Raw genomic sequence first — 15,296 nt, 5'->3', positions numbered from 1 at the left:
CACCAAACTAGATCTTCAGGTCACAGATGACTAAGCGTGGCATAATGATTCTCATCAGGTCCTGGAGCAGTGTCTCTGGCGGATTCCATTGACCATATGGAGAACGGAAGGTTGTAGTCTTCCTCATTACGAGAGAAGAAATTGAGCTTCATCATCTCTGCAGTCCTACAGAATACCTGAAAAGCAGGAGCTTGTCTGGATGAGGTAGTAACAAAGAGTAAAGAAGTGTTCAACAAAAACCTGAGCCATGTCTTCTGGCGTGTCCACCGAGACCTCACTACTTGACAAGGCCATAAGAGGACGTGTACTTGTTTGAAATCCGTCTTATTGATTCCCAAACTTGGGCAGTGGAAATGGAGCGATTACGGATGTCGCGAATACCGTTCATGAAGCCCTATTGCCCTCTTATCACTCTCCTAGCAGATCTAAAGATTTTCTGTAGCTTGACAGTGTTTAAAGTTCCGTAGAACTGTTCGTCTGCCCCTTATTGCCAATCGAGAGCCGTCATTCCACCAAGGTACAGGCTGTCATCCGAGTTGGTCACTAGACCGAGGGTTGGACTCCGCGGCATCCCGTTGGATCTCACAAGTGGTATGAGCCACGGCCTCCTGTGCACAATCCTTTTGTTCAAAAATAGCCTGTTGAGCGTACCGCAAAAAATTTTCCCTTTGTTCATCCACCTGCGTGTTCTCCAGTCAGCCTCCATCCTAGTCGGCAGACGGATCCACACTGGTGGTCACTAGAATGTAAATCTGGAGCCACTTCCCACTGAACAGAGTCCGCAATAGCTGAGGAACAAAAAGGTCAATGGCTGAAAAAGACCCTGTAGCTGTGGAAAAGTGTGTTACCTGATCCGCGTTCAGAAGGCATCAAGTGGTAGCGGAGCCCCACAGCACATTGTGTGCACTGAAGTCCCCCTACATGGAGTAATGGGTGTGGGAGTGCCTGGAAGAGATCTGCCAGTGCATCTGCATTCAAAGCATCATTAGAGGAACGTTTAAAGAACACCTGTGATATTAAACGACGCGAGAACATTCACAGCAATTGCTCGTTTGGTCGTGGTTAGAGGGAGAGGTCAGGAGTGCCATTTGTCATCAATGAAAACAGCCCCCCACCTTTAGCCCAGTCTATTTATTTATTTATTTAATTAATTTATTTATTTAATTAATTTATTTATTTAATTTATTTATTTATTTATTTATTTATTTATTTATTTACTCTTCAAGTTCCGTAGGACCAAATTGAGGAGTAAATCTCCAAGGTCAAGGAGCATGTCAGTACATGAAATTACAACATAAAAGTAATAACATAAGAACAAAATGTTTATGAACCCGAAATAAGTCAATCCATAGGCTTAAGTAAACTCAATCAACAATACAACAAGAATCAGCCTATTTTTTTCAAGGAACTCTTTAACAGAATATAAGGAGTGACCCATGAGAAAACCCTTCAGTGTCGATTTAAAGGCGTTTGGGTTACTGCTAAGATTTTTGAATTCGAGCGGTAGCTTATTGAAAATGGATGCAGTAGTATATTGCGTATCTTTCTGCACAAGAATTAAGGAAGTCCGATCCAAATGCAGGTTTTATTTCTGCCGAGTGTTAACTGAGTGAAAGCTGTTTATTCTTGGAAATAGGCTATATTGTTTACAAGAAATGACAGTAAGGAATATATATTGAGAGGCCAATGTCAAAATACCTAGATTCGTGAACAGGGGTCGACAAGAGGTTTGTGAACTTAACACTACTTATTGCCCGAACCGCCCATCTCTGAGCCAAAAATATGAATGGGAAGAGTTACCCCAAAATACAGGGTGTTACAAAAAGGTACGGCCAAACTTTCAGGAAACATTCCTCACACACAAATAAACAAAAGATGTTATGTGGACATGTGTACGGAAACGCTTAATTTCCATGTTAGAGCTCATTTTAGTTTCGTCTACCTACGCTCAATGGAGCACGTTATCATGATTTCATACGGGATGCTCTACCTGTGCTGCTAGAACATGTGCCTTTACAAGTACGACACGACATGTGGTTCATGCACGATGGAGCTCCTGCACACTTCAGTCGACGTGTTCGTACGCTTCTCAACAACAGATTCGGCGACCGATGGATTGCTAGAGGCGGACCGATTCCATGGCCTCCACGCTCTCCTGGCCTCAACCCTCTTGACGTTCATTTATGGTGGCATTTGAAAGCTCTTGTCTACGCAACCCCGGTACCAAATGTAGAGACTATTCGTGCTCGTATTGTGAACGGCTGTGATACAATACGCCATTCTCCAGGGCTGCATCAGCGCATCAGGGATTCCATGCGATGGAGGGTGGATGCATGTATCCTCGCTAACGGAGGACATTTCGAACATTTCCTGTAACAAAGTGTTTGCAGTCACGCTGGTACATTCTGTTGCTGTGTGTTTCCATTCCATGATTAATGTGATTTGAAGAGAAGTAATAAAATGAGCTCTAACACGGAAATTAAGCGTTTCCGGACACATGTCCACATAACAGATTTTCTTTCTTTGTGTGTGAGGAATGTTTCCTGAAAGTTTGTCCGTACCTTTTTGTAACACCCTGTATAATACCATATGATACAAGTGAATGAAAATTATGTTCAGTGATATCGTTCTTCCTGTATGCATGGTAGGAGATGCAGAACGGTTTCTTCTGGAACAGGAGATGCAATTCTTCTAAACGTGAGGTTTTTTGTCATCAGTCACTTGTCGCGAATTCCTCTCCTGTGCCAACCTCCTCTTCTCAGAGTAGCACCAGCAACCTATGGTCCTCAATTATTTGCTGTATGTATTCTAATCTCTATCTTCCTTTACATTTTTCGCCCTCTTCTGTTCCCTCTAATACCATGGAAGTCATTCCCTCATGTCTTATCATCCTGTCGCTTCTCCGTATCAGTGTTTTCCAGATATTCCTTTCCTCTCCGCTTCTGAGCAGAACCTCATTCCTTACCTGATCAGTCCACCTAGTTTTCAACATTCGTCTGTAGCACTAAATCTCATATGCATGGATTCTCTTCTGTTCCGGTTTTCCCACAGTCAATGTTTCACTATCATACAATGCTGTACTCCAGATGTACGTTCTCAGAAATTTCTTCCTCAAATTAGGGCCTTTGTTTGATACTAGTAGACTTGTCTTGGCCAGGAATGCCCTTTTTGCCAATGCTACTCTGTCTTTTATGTCCTCCCTGCTCCGTCCGTCATTGGTTATTTTACTTCCTAGATAGCTGAATTCCTTAACTTCATCTACTTCGTGACCATCAATCCTGATGTTACGTTTCTCGCTGTTCTCATTTCTACAACTTCTCATTACTTTCATCTTTCTTCGGTTTACTCTCTATCCATATTCTGTACTGATTAGATTGTTCATTCGGTTCAGCAGATCATGTAATTCTTCTTCACTTTCACTTAGGATAGTAATATCAGCGTACTGTATCTTTGATATCCCTTCACCTTGAATGTTGATTCCACTCCTGAAACTTTCTTTTATTTGCATCATTGATTCTTCGATGTACAGGTTGAACAGTAGGGGGGAAAGACCACATCCCTGTCTTACACCCTTTTTAATCCTAGCATTTGTCCATCCTTGTTATTCGCTCTTGTCTCTTGTATATATTGTATATCACCCGTCTCTCCCTATAGCTTAACCCTATTTTTTCAGAATTTCGAATATCTTGCACCATTTTACATTGTCAAAGGCTTTATCCAGGTCGACCAATCCTATGAACGTGTCTTGATATTTCCTTAGTCTTGCTTCCATTATCAATCGCAACGTCGGAATTGCCTCTCTAGTGCTTTTACCTTTTCTAAAGACAAACCGATTGTCATCTAGCAGTTCCTCAATTTTGTTTTCTATTCTTCTGTATATTATTTTTTTCAGCAACTTGGACGCATGAGCAGTTAAGCCGATTGTGCGATAATTCTCCCACACGTTAGCTCTTGCAGTCTTCATAATAGTGTAGATGGTATTTTTCCGAAAGTCAGCTGGTATGTCGCCAGACTCCTACTTTCTACACACCACCGTGAATAGTCGTTTTGCTGCCAGTTGTCCCAATAATTTTGGAAATTCTGATGGTATTTTATCTACCTCTTCCGCCTTATTTTATCTTAAGTCCTTCAAAGCTCTTAAATTCATTTTCTAATACCGGAGCTCCGATCTCTTCTATGGAAGTCCATATCCTCAAGAGCGTAGTCCCCATCAGGAAGGACATTTTGCTTCACGGAAGGGAGGTGGTGGTTGCCCGGGGTTACGGGGATGGCTTGGTTGGCTTCTGATGTTGGGTAGTGGTAAGACTATTGCTGATGGCTTCTGAACGACATCAGTTTCAAGTGGAGCGTTTCCCCCAAGGGCACATCGACACGCGGTATTTGAAACTGTGGTCCGAGTTTGTGTGGAAGCATCACACTTAGCGAATGGCGTGTGAGGGGCTGATGCAAAAGTAGCAGCAAAAAGTGGCGGTTGTACAGCTTTGGAAGCTTTCTTAGCTTCTTCATAGGGTATGCATCTCTCTCTTGTCTTTCAACTCCTGAATTTTCCTGTCATAATTGGAAACCTCACACTTTCTGTTCCACGCTGGGTGATCCCCAGAGCACTTTACACATTTCGGAGGAAGTGTACAAGAATATCCCGATTCGTGAGCTGAGCCTCCACAATTACCACACGTAGCCTCCCCATTACATCCCATAGTGCTATGCCCAAATCTTTGACATTCGTAGCATTGCACTGGGTTAGGAACAAACGTACAAACCTTAAGACGGATATAGCCTGCAAGGGTATGTTGCGGTCATTCTGGAGTAATAAACGTTACAATAAATGTGGCCGATTTTTCCAATTTGCCATTGACTCTTCTCATATGTTTTGCACTTACGTGACGCCCATATTTTCCATTCTTCACTTAACTCTGAGGTGTCCACCATTATATCGGAGCAGGTAACCACGCCCTTATTAAAGTTAAGGGTGTTACGCAACTCAAACTAGATAGGGTAGTCACTGAAGGCCTTAAATCCCCAGAAGCATAGGTACCTGATTTGAATTAACTGTTTCAACTAGAAGTGTTCTATTACGATGTCGTTTGACACTTAAGAGAGCCAGCAATACATTACAGTGCCTTGTGAATTTAGAAAGGGGAGACCTTCTCAAATGATCCCCTTGGCACTTGATTACAATGAAAGTGTTACGGAACACTAGTGCCCTAGTACTATGATTCTGAGACTTCTTTTCGTGAGGACTGACCAACCGAGCTCTCTCTGAAGAGTGGGTGTAGGTACTACCCGACGGTACACCCGCCCCGTCAGGTGTAATAACTTCATGAGACCGTTCCATAGGGATCCCACGAGACGCTAGGGAAACAACCGTCGACCCAGGTACCAGGCAGAGCCCTGCATGCCTAAGCAAGCTTTATACAACTAGGAGAAGGAGGGGGGGGGGGAGGCGCAGGTTCCCCAGAGGTTGCTGACTAGAGACTGTTTTACCTCATCAGCACGTAGCACACCTTGAGGTTGAGTTTTTTTATATAAAGGTGTGTACCTTCATCGCGGTCAAGTCTGTGAAGCCAAGACCCCCGTTCTGAAAACACACAACATTACACCGCTTCGCCCGCCGCACTATGCTCGCTGAAGCATGGCCAGAGCTTTCTGTGAGAGGGGACTGGCGGCGCTTACCAGTCCACAGCTCAGGGACCCCGGGGTCGCCAACCACGTACTCAGCAAACAAATGCTGAGCCCTTAACGGGATCCTCGGATCAGTGGAACAATACTTAATCGCATACAACCGCTCCTGCTAACGGTATACTACGCCTTCCACATCGCTGGCAACGGCTTCTACACAACGCTGGTGACTACTTTGAACAAGAGTAACAGCTGCAAACATTTTGACAAACAGTTGCCATTATTTAAGTTCCAATCTTCGTATTTATTAGTTACAGGTAGCGTTCCGTTGTGGGTAGTCTTAGGTATGTTGAGATCGTGGGAGTCAGTCATGAGAATACCGATTGATTAAACAGATATGAAGCTTCAAACCTCCGGTCAAAGAAATTCATGCTCTCAAAATTTTCTAGCAGCACAATCTTGGCCAAGCAGATGAACTTTTGCATGTATTATGATGATAGCATGGCCAAATTCAAACGCACATACTGTAAGGTGTTTAGATATTGAAATGGTATGCGTGGCGGTGATTTACCCCAAATAACTTCGATTTTGTTAGAAGAATATCTATTGGCGAACGAGAATATTTCTTTAGGAAACCGCACACAAATGTCTCCATTTCCTCAGTGTAACAATGTGTGTACGTTACTATGCAGAGTCAGTTTCCACTTGTTCTTACATCGAAGCTGATCGTGGTCTTTTCCAGTAAGGGAAGAGAGGAAGGCGGGGGGGGGGGGGGGGGGGGAGGGGTGTAGTTGCAAACATCTGGTTGAAATTTATACGACAATTTACCTCTACTGAATTTCACAAGGGCCTCATATAATCTATTGACATATCAAGATGCGACTATCTACCTAATGTACCGGGAAGCGTTGAGCACCTGAACAACGCGACATGTTTCCAGTGGTCGACAATCCAATCTCCTCGATGAATCACTGTCCTCTGCAATCGACGTGGTTGAGTCAACAGGGAACACACATAGGGTGTCATCTGCTGCGGAGACCCACGTTCAAAAATGTGCGCTGAACAATGTCCTGCGAAACACTTCACTGCACCAGTTTTGTTTAAGTAGTCACATCCATCAGAGATCGACGCCTGTCTTGCTTTACAGAGCTGAGAAGCGTCCAAACACCCCACCCCTTCCTCCTCCTCCTCGTTTGTCCACCGACTTTCCATACATGCTCACTACAGCAGCTCGCCAACAGACGACCAGATTCGCCGATTCAGAAATGCTAGTTCCCAGAAGCAGGGCCATAATCTGTCCTTTGTCGACGTCGATTATGTAAAGATTTCCCCGTTTTCCCGTCTCTTCTGTATCTGTGTTCCGTCTAAATAGCTTCAATGTTTTTCTTACCGCACAACTGCACGCAGCGCCACCAGATGGCATTCACTTTTGTGGTGGGCAGTGGTGACTTTTTGGCTCATCAGTGTATGTCTATAATTGTTGCCGTAAGTGAAATGCTGGTGAAGGTGGGTGCACAGATCAATTTTATGTTGAGTAAACGATGACGATAAGAGTTTTTCGCTCTCATAGTTCCATACGCCAAATGGGTCATATGTGCTTCTTGAGATGTGTGTCATATGCTTTTCAAGTTCTGCAATTATCTAAACTGCAATTTCTTTTAAGTTATGCCACAGCGATGTATTAAACACTGAGCTAATTATATTAAAATACTTATTATAAAGGATGGACAAAAATATGCAAACACCAAACACGCAACATTACCACGGATAATGTGGTAAACGAATACCGTTCGCAATCATAACGACTTCCAGTAGTCTCTGAATGGTTTCCAAGACAATCTTGTACCATTAGTCCTTCAGAATAGAGGCAGGTTCAGGTAAGGAGGATAATTGTAGACAGCGATCATGCACTCTTCTCTCCTACATAGACCGCAAAGGTTCCATAATATTAAGGTCTGATGACTGGCAGGCAGCCGAGATGCGATAATCCAACATCGTGCTCACAATACCTGTCCTGGATGATGCGAGCTGTGGAAACAGGAGCCCTTTCGTTTTGTAACACAGCACCAGCACTGGGGAACAAACATAACGTGGGATGGACACAATTAGCCAGAATGGTCAAACGATCTTTGGCAGTAATACGACGTTTTAGAGTAACCATGGGGCCCCTGGTGTACCACGTTGTGGCTGCCAAACCATCAACGAACTCCTGCTGTTTCCCTCTTGGGACCTAAATTCTGCCAGAAGTTTGGAAGAAGTATAACAAGACCCATCCGGTCACATTACTTCCTTTCATTACTCCACAGTCCATGTTTGAAGGTTTCAGCCCCATTTTTTCCCCATTACGGGGATTTGCATAACTGGTGAATGGTTTTAGAATCTCAGTTCGCCCTGCAGTTCCCTGCTTATATAGCTCCTGTTTTGGTGCTGACCTTCAGTTCTGGAGTGACTCCTACAGCTGTCAGCTTCGTAGTTTTCCTCACAATCCTCTTGAACAACCGTCTGTCACTATTACTCAACACACACTGCCGTCCGCGTTGTGACTTAGCGGATCATGCTTTCCCACTTTCCCTGTACGCGGTATAAATCTTTGGTACGCCAGCTCTGAACACCAACCAGTTCGGCTACCTAGGTTATGGATTCCCACAGCATACAAGCTCCAGGTTTTCCACATTCGAATTCGCTTAGCTCTGACATAATGTAGTCACATATACACAGAACACGACTAACACTGGCAACGTATTGACGACATTTCAAAGATGCCGTTCCAGATCAAACACAACAACGGAATCTGTATGCTTGGCTACCATCTGCATTTATGTTCGAGCATGCGTTTCTCTCGCGGTGCTTCCATATTTTTACCAAGCTCTGCGTACCTACACACACACACACACACACACACACACACACACACACACACACGAGAGAGAGAGAGAGAGAGAGAGAGAGAGAGAGAGAGAGAGAGAGAGCTGTTGACTTACTCTCTGTTGCGGTACTTGGCGCTGTCGTACAGCAGGTGGGGGTGGTTGGGGTGGTGATGCCTTGGAGTCGGGGGCGGGCCGTCCGCCGCCACCAGTGCTGTCTCCAGCAGCTGCTGCAGCTTCAGCTCCAGTTGCTCCAGGGTCTCCTCGTGCAGCTGCTGTGCTCCCGGAAACAAGCGCAAGGAAGGCTTAACAAAACACACTGCATTTTGGTTGCCTCTTATTAAACTCTGCAACAATTCTGTAGCTCTGATGATATCAAACGTAACGAATTACGTTTATATAGGGGGGCAACTGCCTATGTTTTACTGGGTCCTAATTCGTACCAATATCATCTCTACTATAGTACATATCTGGCATCTAGGGAAGTCTCTGCGAGCTGCCTACAACTTTGAGCCATATTGTCAGTACTCAGCGCTCTATGTTTAACAGAAAAATGGCTCTAAGCACTATGCGACTTAACATCTGAGGTCATCAGTCACCTAGAACTTAGAACTAATTAAACCTAACTAACCCAAGGACATCACACACATCCATTCCCGAGGCAGGATTCGAACCTGCGACCGTAGCGGTCGCTCGGCTCCAGACTGTAGCGCCTAGATTCGCTCGGCCACTCCGGCCGGCAATATGTTTAACAGATCTGTTTGTTTTGTAAATAAAAACACCTTCTCTTGCTGCACTTTTCTTCAGTTGCGGAGACGCGTTTCGCCTTTTTTTCACTTTAAGGCATCATAGCGATATGTAACGATAGAGTTATCATACACTTTTCTTTTGAGATGTATTATTTGTGAGCCGGCCGGAGTGGCCGTGCGGTTCTAGGCACTACAGTCTGGAACCGAGCGACCGCTACGGTCGCCGGTTCGAATCTTGCCTCGGGAATGGATGTGTGTGATGTCCTTGGGTTAGTTAGGTTTAATTAGTTCTAAGTAAAATTACAAAAGTAAAATCAGACCTACAAACAGATTCTGGACAAAAGTAAGAAACTCAGTAAAATACAGACGTCACGCCGGATAACACAGGTAAAAGAAAGCTGACCATGATTAATTCTACTGCATCTGTCTTCCAAAGCCAAATCTCCCTGCAAGACCAATACTGAATTTCAGAAAAAACACTTACAAGCTTGCAGCTTGCAGCTGGAAATTTCGAAGTACAAGAAGACCGAACTGTTAAAAACACTACACAACTAATAACACAAATAAAAAATGTAAAAATCCCAGGCTCACCAACACTCCTCTCACTAGGTATAGGAAGCATGTATTCCAACACACCAGTACCAGGAAGAATAGAAATCTTAGATTAGGACCAGAGAACACTGCCAACTCCCACATGAACAGATTAAGGAAATACAATAATGAGACTCATAACAGAAGAAAATTACTTAAAAATCAATAATGAATTTTATTTATGAGAAGAAGGATTACCAATAGAGACCCCAGTGTCAGGAGCCTTACTTCAGGTTTTTGGAAGATGTACTCTGCTTAATAGGTGAATCACAAAAAAAAAATGAGAAATTACAAACTGACAATGTACATGAAAGTATAAAATTCACAACATAAAGAGAACAGAATGAACAAATTAACTCTCTCTTTATATCAATCAAAAAGCAAAATAGTAAGCATATGTGTGAAATTTGCCGTAATCCCACAGCAACTGACATCATCCGCCAATTACTCGATCCAACAGAAGCAAGCAGCACCTCAACACATCCTCCATTGACTCAACATAATCCCACACAACAAAGGAAACTACCAAAGAGAACTTGACATAATGCAGATAGCCCAAAACAATGAGTACAATAGTTACACAGTCACAAAGCTGAACAACAAAACTAAAAGTAAAATAAACGCAGAAAACTAAAACCACTGTTGACATCATAACAGAACCAATCACAATCACTCCGTACCATAACAACTATACAAAACACAAAAAAAGAGAGAACTAGATGGTAACAATGGGCTATCAGCGCAGCCAGGACATGCTGCGCAACATCACCATCTGGTGGAAGGTAAAGACTGCAGACGGTAACAGCCTGTGGCGTCCACACGTGAACAGCAACAGCCTCTAAAGGTGTTTGTAGAGGGACAGACAGTCTGTGAAGTGAGTGAAGGACATAGATGCAGACGCCACCAGACACCCTTTCATAAGCTGCCTGGTTCTTATAATAACCCTGATAGCCATGGAGGGCGGAGGTTTGCATCGCTGGAAACCAAGTTTCCTGAAGGGCAATGCAGAAGAAAAGGTGAAGGCTGATAAGTTGTCGGAGCTCAACTAGATGGTGGAAGAAAACGCTGCAGTTCCACTGGAGGATGATATTGTCCATGGCTCAGAAAGGTGTGAAGGGACTGGAGAGGCAGATTACGCCGCTGGGTCACCTGCTGCCTCCGATGGAGCACCTGTGCAAGTGCTATCCATTGCGTCTGATGGACCGGTGAGATCAAGGTCCTCAGCGGATGCAAGAATCTCCACCTCATCCTCAGACGCAAAGCCTGTAGGTAGTTGTGGAGTAGGTGCCACCGCAGGTGCCTTGGTCGTGTGGGTCTTCAATTTCGCTTTCTCTCGCTGTTCCTTAGGTTGCCGTTGCTTGGAGGGCTTATTGGAGTCAGTCCCTGGGACCGAAGATGAGTGTGAACCTCGCCGACCAGCAACCTGTGGCTTCTTCAGCCACTGATGGGTGTGTGCTGTGCCGCTGGTAGGAACCTGGGAAGGGAGTGACCCAAGGGATCCCTTCCGAGCGAGAGAAGCTGAATAAGACAGACGCTTCTCCGGCTTGGAAGTGGGGACCGGCGTCCCCGATGGTTGGGGGGGGGGGGGGGGCGGGGGGGTGTTGTTCCTGAAGTAGATGGAGCAGGAGCCACAGGGAGTGAAGTGCCCCCACAATCAAGGGGGCCAGTGGATGCTGACCGATCTTAGAGCCAACCGTATGTGATGATGGGAGAACTGTTGCTGCAGCAGCGGCGTAGGTCGGCTTCATTGGCATAGGATGGAGCCTCTCATATTTCCGCTTAGCCTCTGTGTAGGTCAGGCGGTCCAGGGTCTTATATTCCATTATCTTCCGTTCTTTCTAGAAGACCTGGCAGTCCGGCAAACAGGGGGAATGGTGTTCTCCGCAGTTAACACAGATAGGAGGCGGGGTACATGGATTATTTGGATGCAAAGGACGTCCACAATCTCGACACGTGATGCCAGAAGTACAGTGGGATGACATGTGCCCGAACTTCCACATTTAAAACACCGCATCAGAGGAGGAATATATGGCTTCACATCACAACCTTTTCGGGTAAGACATCACCCTCGAAGGCCAAGATGAGGGCACCAGTGGCTAGCTGATTATCCCTCGGACCTCGATGGACGCATCGGACGAAGTGAACACCTCGTCATTCTAGGTTGACGCGCAGTTCATTGTCGAACTGCAGAAGAAGATCAAATGGTTCAAATGGCTCTGAGCACTATGGGACTCAACTGCTGAGGTCATTAGTCCCCTAGAACTTAGAACTAGTTAAACCTAACTAACCTAAGGACATCACAAACATCCATGCCCGAGGCAGGATTCGAACCTGCGACCGTAGCGGTCTTGCGGTTCCAGACTGCAGCGCCTTTAACCGCACGGCCACTTCGGCCGGCAGAAGAAGATCCCTGTTGAAGATAATACGCTGGACCATGTTGAGCCTCTTATGGGGCATGATGCTAACTGAAACATCCCCCAACTTGTCACAAGCCAGCAACCTCCGTGACTGGGCAGAGGATGCTGTTTCGATGAGAACTGAACCAGAGCGCATTTTGGACAAGCCCTCCACCTCCCCGAACTTGTCCTCTGAATGCTCCACAAAAAACTGGGACTTGGTCGACACAAATGATTCTCCTACAACTCGCGTACATATGAGGTACCGGGGTGAATAGTCTCCACTGCCTTCTTTAGCCATACGTTCCTCCCATGGAGTGGCCAGAGAGGGAAATGGCCTTGGTTCGTATTTCTTGCCGTTGAGGTTAGACCTCGATCACTTAGAGACTGCTGGTGGAGGTCTACCAGCGAGAGATGATGTACCACGCTTCATTGCGGGTCATCCGCCATGATGCCACCCACTCCGACCAGGGGCTCTCCCCACAGGTGCCACCCAGCCACAGCAAAGACCACCTGGCAGGATGGCCTTTGCCGGGAGTCCCAATGGCCCAGAGGGATATGCATCTACTCCTCGGATTACGTGGGGAGGTAGCAGCCCAGGCATCAGTTGTGTGATCCCTGTGTAGTCAGGGGGCTACCACCAAGATGGTACATGACGACCCCACCACAATGGACTAGCTACCATGCTGGTTGTCGGGTGTCGCATATCCATTAATAAAGGGAGTAAAGATGGGAGTACACAATGGAGGGAATGTACGCTACCCGGGTCACACTGCAGCTGGTGGGGCCGGAAGCTCAGTGTAAGTCCAACTCCATGACAATAACGAATATGCCAGATTGTAGGGCAAGATGGATATAGAATGCACCACGTAAGGCGTCCGTCCCGAAATGGTACAAACTAACGGAAAAATTTTGAAAGGTAGTGGTCAAACCCTTTAGGGGACCATCACATTAAAGGCCGAAACAGTTGAGACTCCTTTTAGTCGCCTCTTACGACAGGCAGGAATACTGTGGGCCTATTCTTACCCCCGAACCCGCAGGGGGGGGGATGGAAAGACGCCATCGCACCAGATCCAGTTGAAGATGACGAGAAGATGTCGCTTGTAGTCAGATGAGAGCTGTTTAATCATCTGGCTGTGGACGCGATCAGGCCCAGGAGCTGTGTTGGGGCAATGTGTAAGGGCACTGAGGAGTTCCCACTCTGTAAATGGGGGCGTTATAGGATTCACTGAAGCGTATAGTGAATGATTGGACGTTCCTTTGCAACCACCGTTTGAGTGTGCGAAAGGCTGGTGGGTAACTCTCCCATGCAGTGGCTCGAGCAAAGTGCTCGGCAATCGCTTTTGCATCGGCACGTAACTCGCCATTTATGGTAAAACTGGGGACAGCTGTTGGGGCCTGGTATCCGAAAAGACGTTTGATCTTTGGCCAGACTTTGGAAGGTGACCTGTGGCACCAGATGGTGGAGACTTATCTCTCCCTACACCACTCCTTCCGTTGTTTGACAAGGTAGAGAACTCAGGCACAGAGCCGTTTAAAGGCTATGAGGTGCTCTAGGGAAGGGTGCCGTTTATGCCACTGTAGAGCTCGCCAACGCTCCTCAATTTCTTCAGCGACTTCCGGCGACCACCAAGGGACTGCCTTACGCCTTGGGCTGCCTAAAGAGCGAGGGATTGCGTTTTGTGCTGCATGAACAATTTTGCTAGTCACCTGCTCAACCATCACATCGATATTACCGTGTGGGGGAGATACAGCAGTGACAGCAAAGGTGAAAGTTCCCCAGTCCGCCTTGTTCAAAGCCCATGGGCAGGAGTCTGTGGGCCTGACGCTGGGGCAGTGACAGTAAGATGGGGAAGTGGTCACTATCACACAGGTCGTCATGTGATCTGCCAGTGGATAGATGGGAGAAGTCCCGGGCTGCAAATAGATAAATCAGTGGCCGAGTAACTACCATGAACCACACTAAAATATGTGGTGGTCCCAATATTTAAGAAGCAGAGGTCGAATTGGGACAGTAAAGTTTCGACATCTCTACCTCGGCCAGTAAGCATGGTACCACCCCACAGGGACTATTGGCATTAAAATTTCCCAGAAGTAGGAAAGGTTTAGGTAGTTGATCAGTCAGTGCAGCTAATACATTCAGGAGTACTACACCATCTGGAGGAAGATATACACTGCAGACAGTTATTTTCTGCATTGTCATTCTGACAGCAACAGCTTCAAGAGGGGTTTGAAGGGGCTCATGTTCATTACACGCCAAATTCAGAACATAAACGCAAACTCCACCTGACACTGGATTATAGTCGCTACAGTTCCTGTAATATCCCTTATAGCCGCAGATGGTAGGGGTCTGCATTGCTGGGAACCAGGTTTCCTGGAGGGCAATGCAGATAGTAGGTGTAAAACTTAACAGCTGCCGTAGCTCAGCCAGGCGGTGGAAAAAAACAGCCGCATTTCCATTGGAGGATGACATCATGAGACTGCCAAGGCACAGAACATTCAATGAGACAGTTTACGCCTCAGACTCACCTGCTGTCACCGATTTATTGCCGGAGACAGACAGAGGGGGGGAGGAGACAGAGAGAGGGGGGGGAGGAGACAGAGAGAGGGGGGGGAGGAGACAGAGAGAGAGAGAGAGAGAGAGAGAGAGAGAGAGGAGAGAGAGAGAGAGGGGAGGAGAGAGAGAGGGGAGGAGACAGAGAGAGAGAGAGAGAGAGAGAGAGAGAGGGGGGAGGAGAGAGAGAGGGGAGGAGACAGAGAGAGAGAGAGAGAGAGAGAGAGAGAGAGGGAGGAGAGAGAGGAGAGAGAGAGAGAGAGAGAGGGGGGAGGAGACAGAGAGAGAGAGAGAGAGAGAGGAGAGAGAGAGAGAGAGAGGGGGGAGGAGACAGAGAGAGAGAGAGAGAGAGAGAGAGAGAGAGGGAGGAGACAGAGAGAGAGAGAGAGAGAGAGACAGAGAGAGAGAGAGAGAGGGGGAGGAGACAGAGAGAGAGAGAGAGAGGAGGAGACGAGAGAGAGAGAGAGAGAGAGAGAGAGAGGGGGAGGAGACAGAGAGAGAGAGAGGGGGGAGGAGGAGACAG

At 46.4% G+C, this 15,296-nt stretch overlaps 1 protein-coding gene across 1 annotated transcript in view; it reads right to left on the bottom strand.

Moving 5' to 3' along the window:
• Positions 1-15,296, bottom strand: part of LOC124593880 (sterol O-acyltransferase 2-like) — an 84,817-nt gene that overhangs the window by 68,515 nt on the left and 1,006 nt on the right. Inside the window, exon 3 of the mRNA XM_047132227.1 lies at positions 8,601-8,788. Coding sequence (XP_046988183.1) covers positions 8,601-8,788 — 188 coding nt within the window. The remainder of the gene's footprint in view (positions 1-8,600; positions 8,789-15,296) is intronic.

Source organism: Schistocerca americana, chromosome 2 (assembly GCF_021461395.2).
Source record: "Schistocerca americana isolate TAMUIC-IGC-003095 chromosome 2, iqSchAmer2.1, whole genome shotgun sequence".
NCBI lineage: Eukaryota > Metazoa > Arthropoda > Insecta > Orthoptera > Acrididae > Schistocerca > Schistocerca americana.
This window is presented reverse-complemented; position numbering and strand designations above follow the sequence as displayed.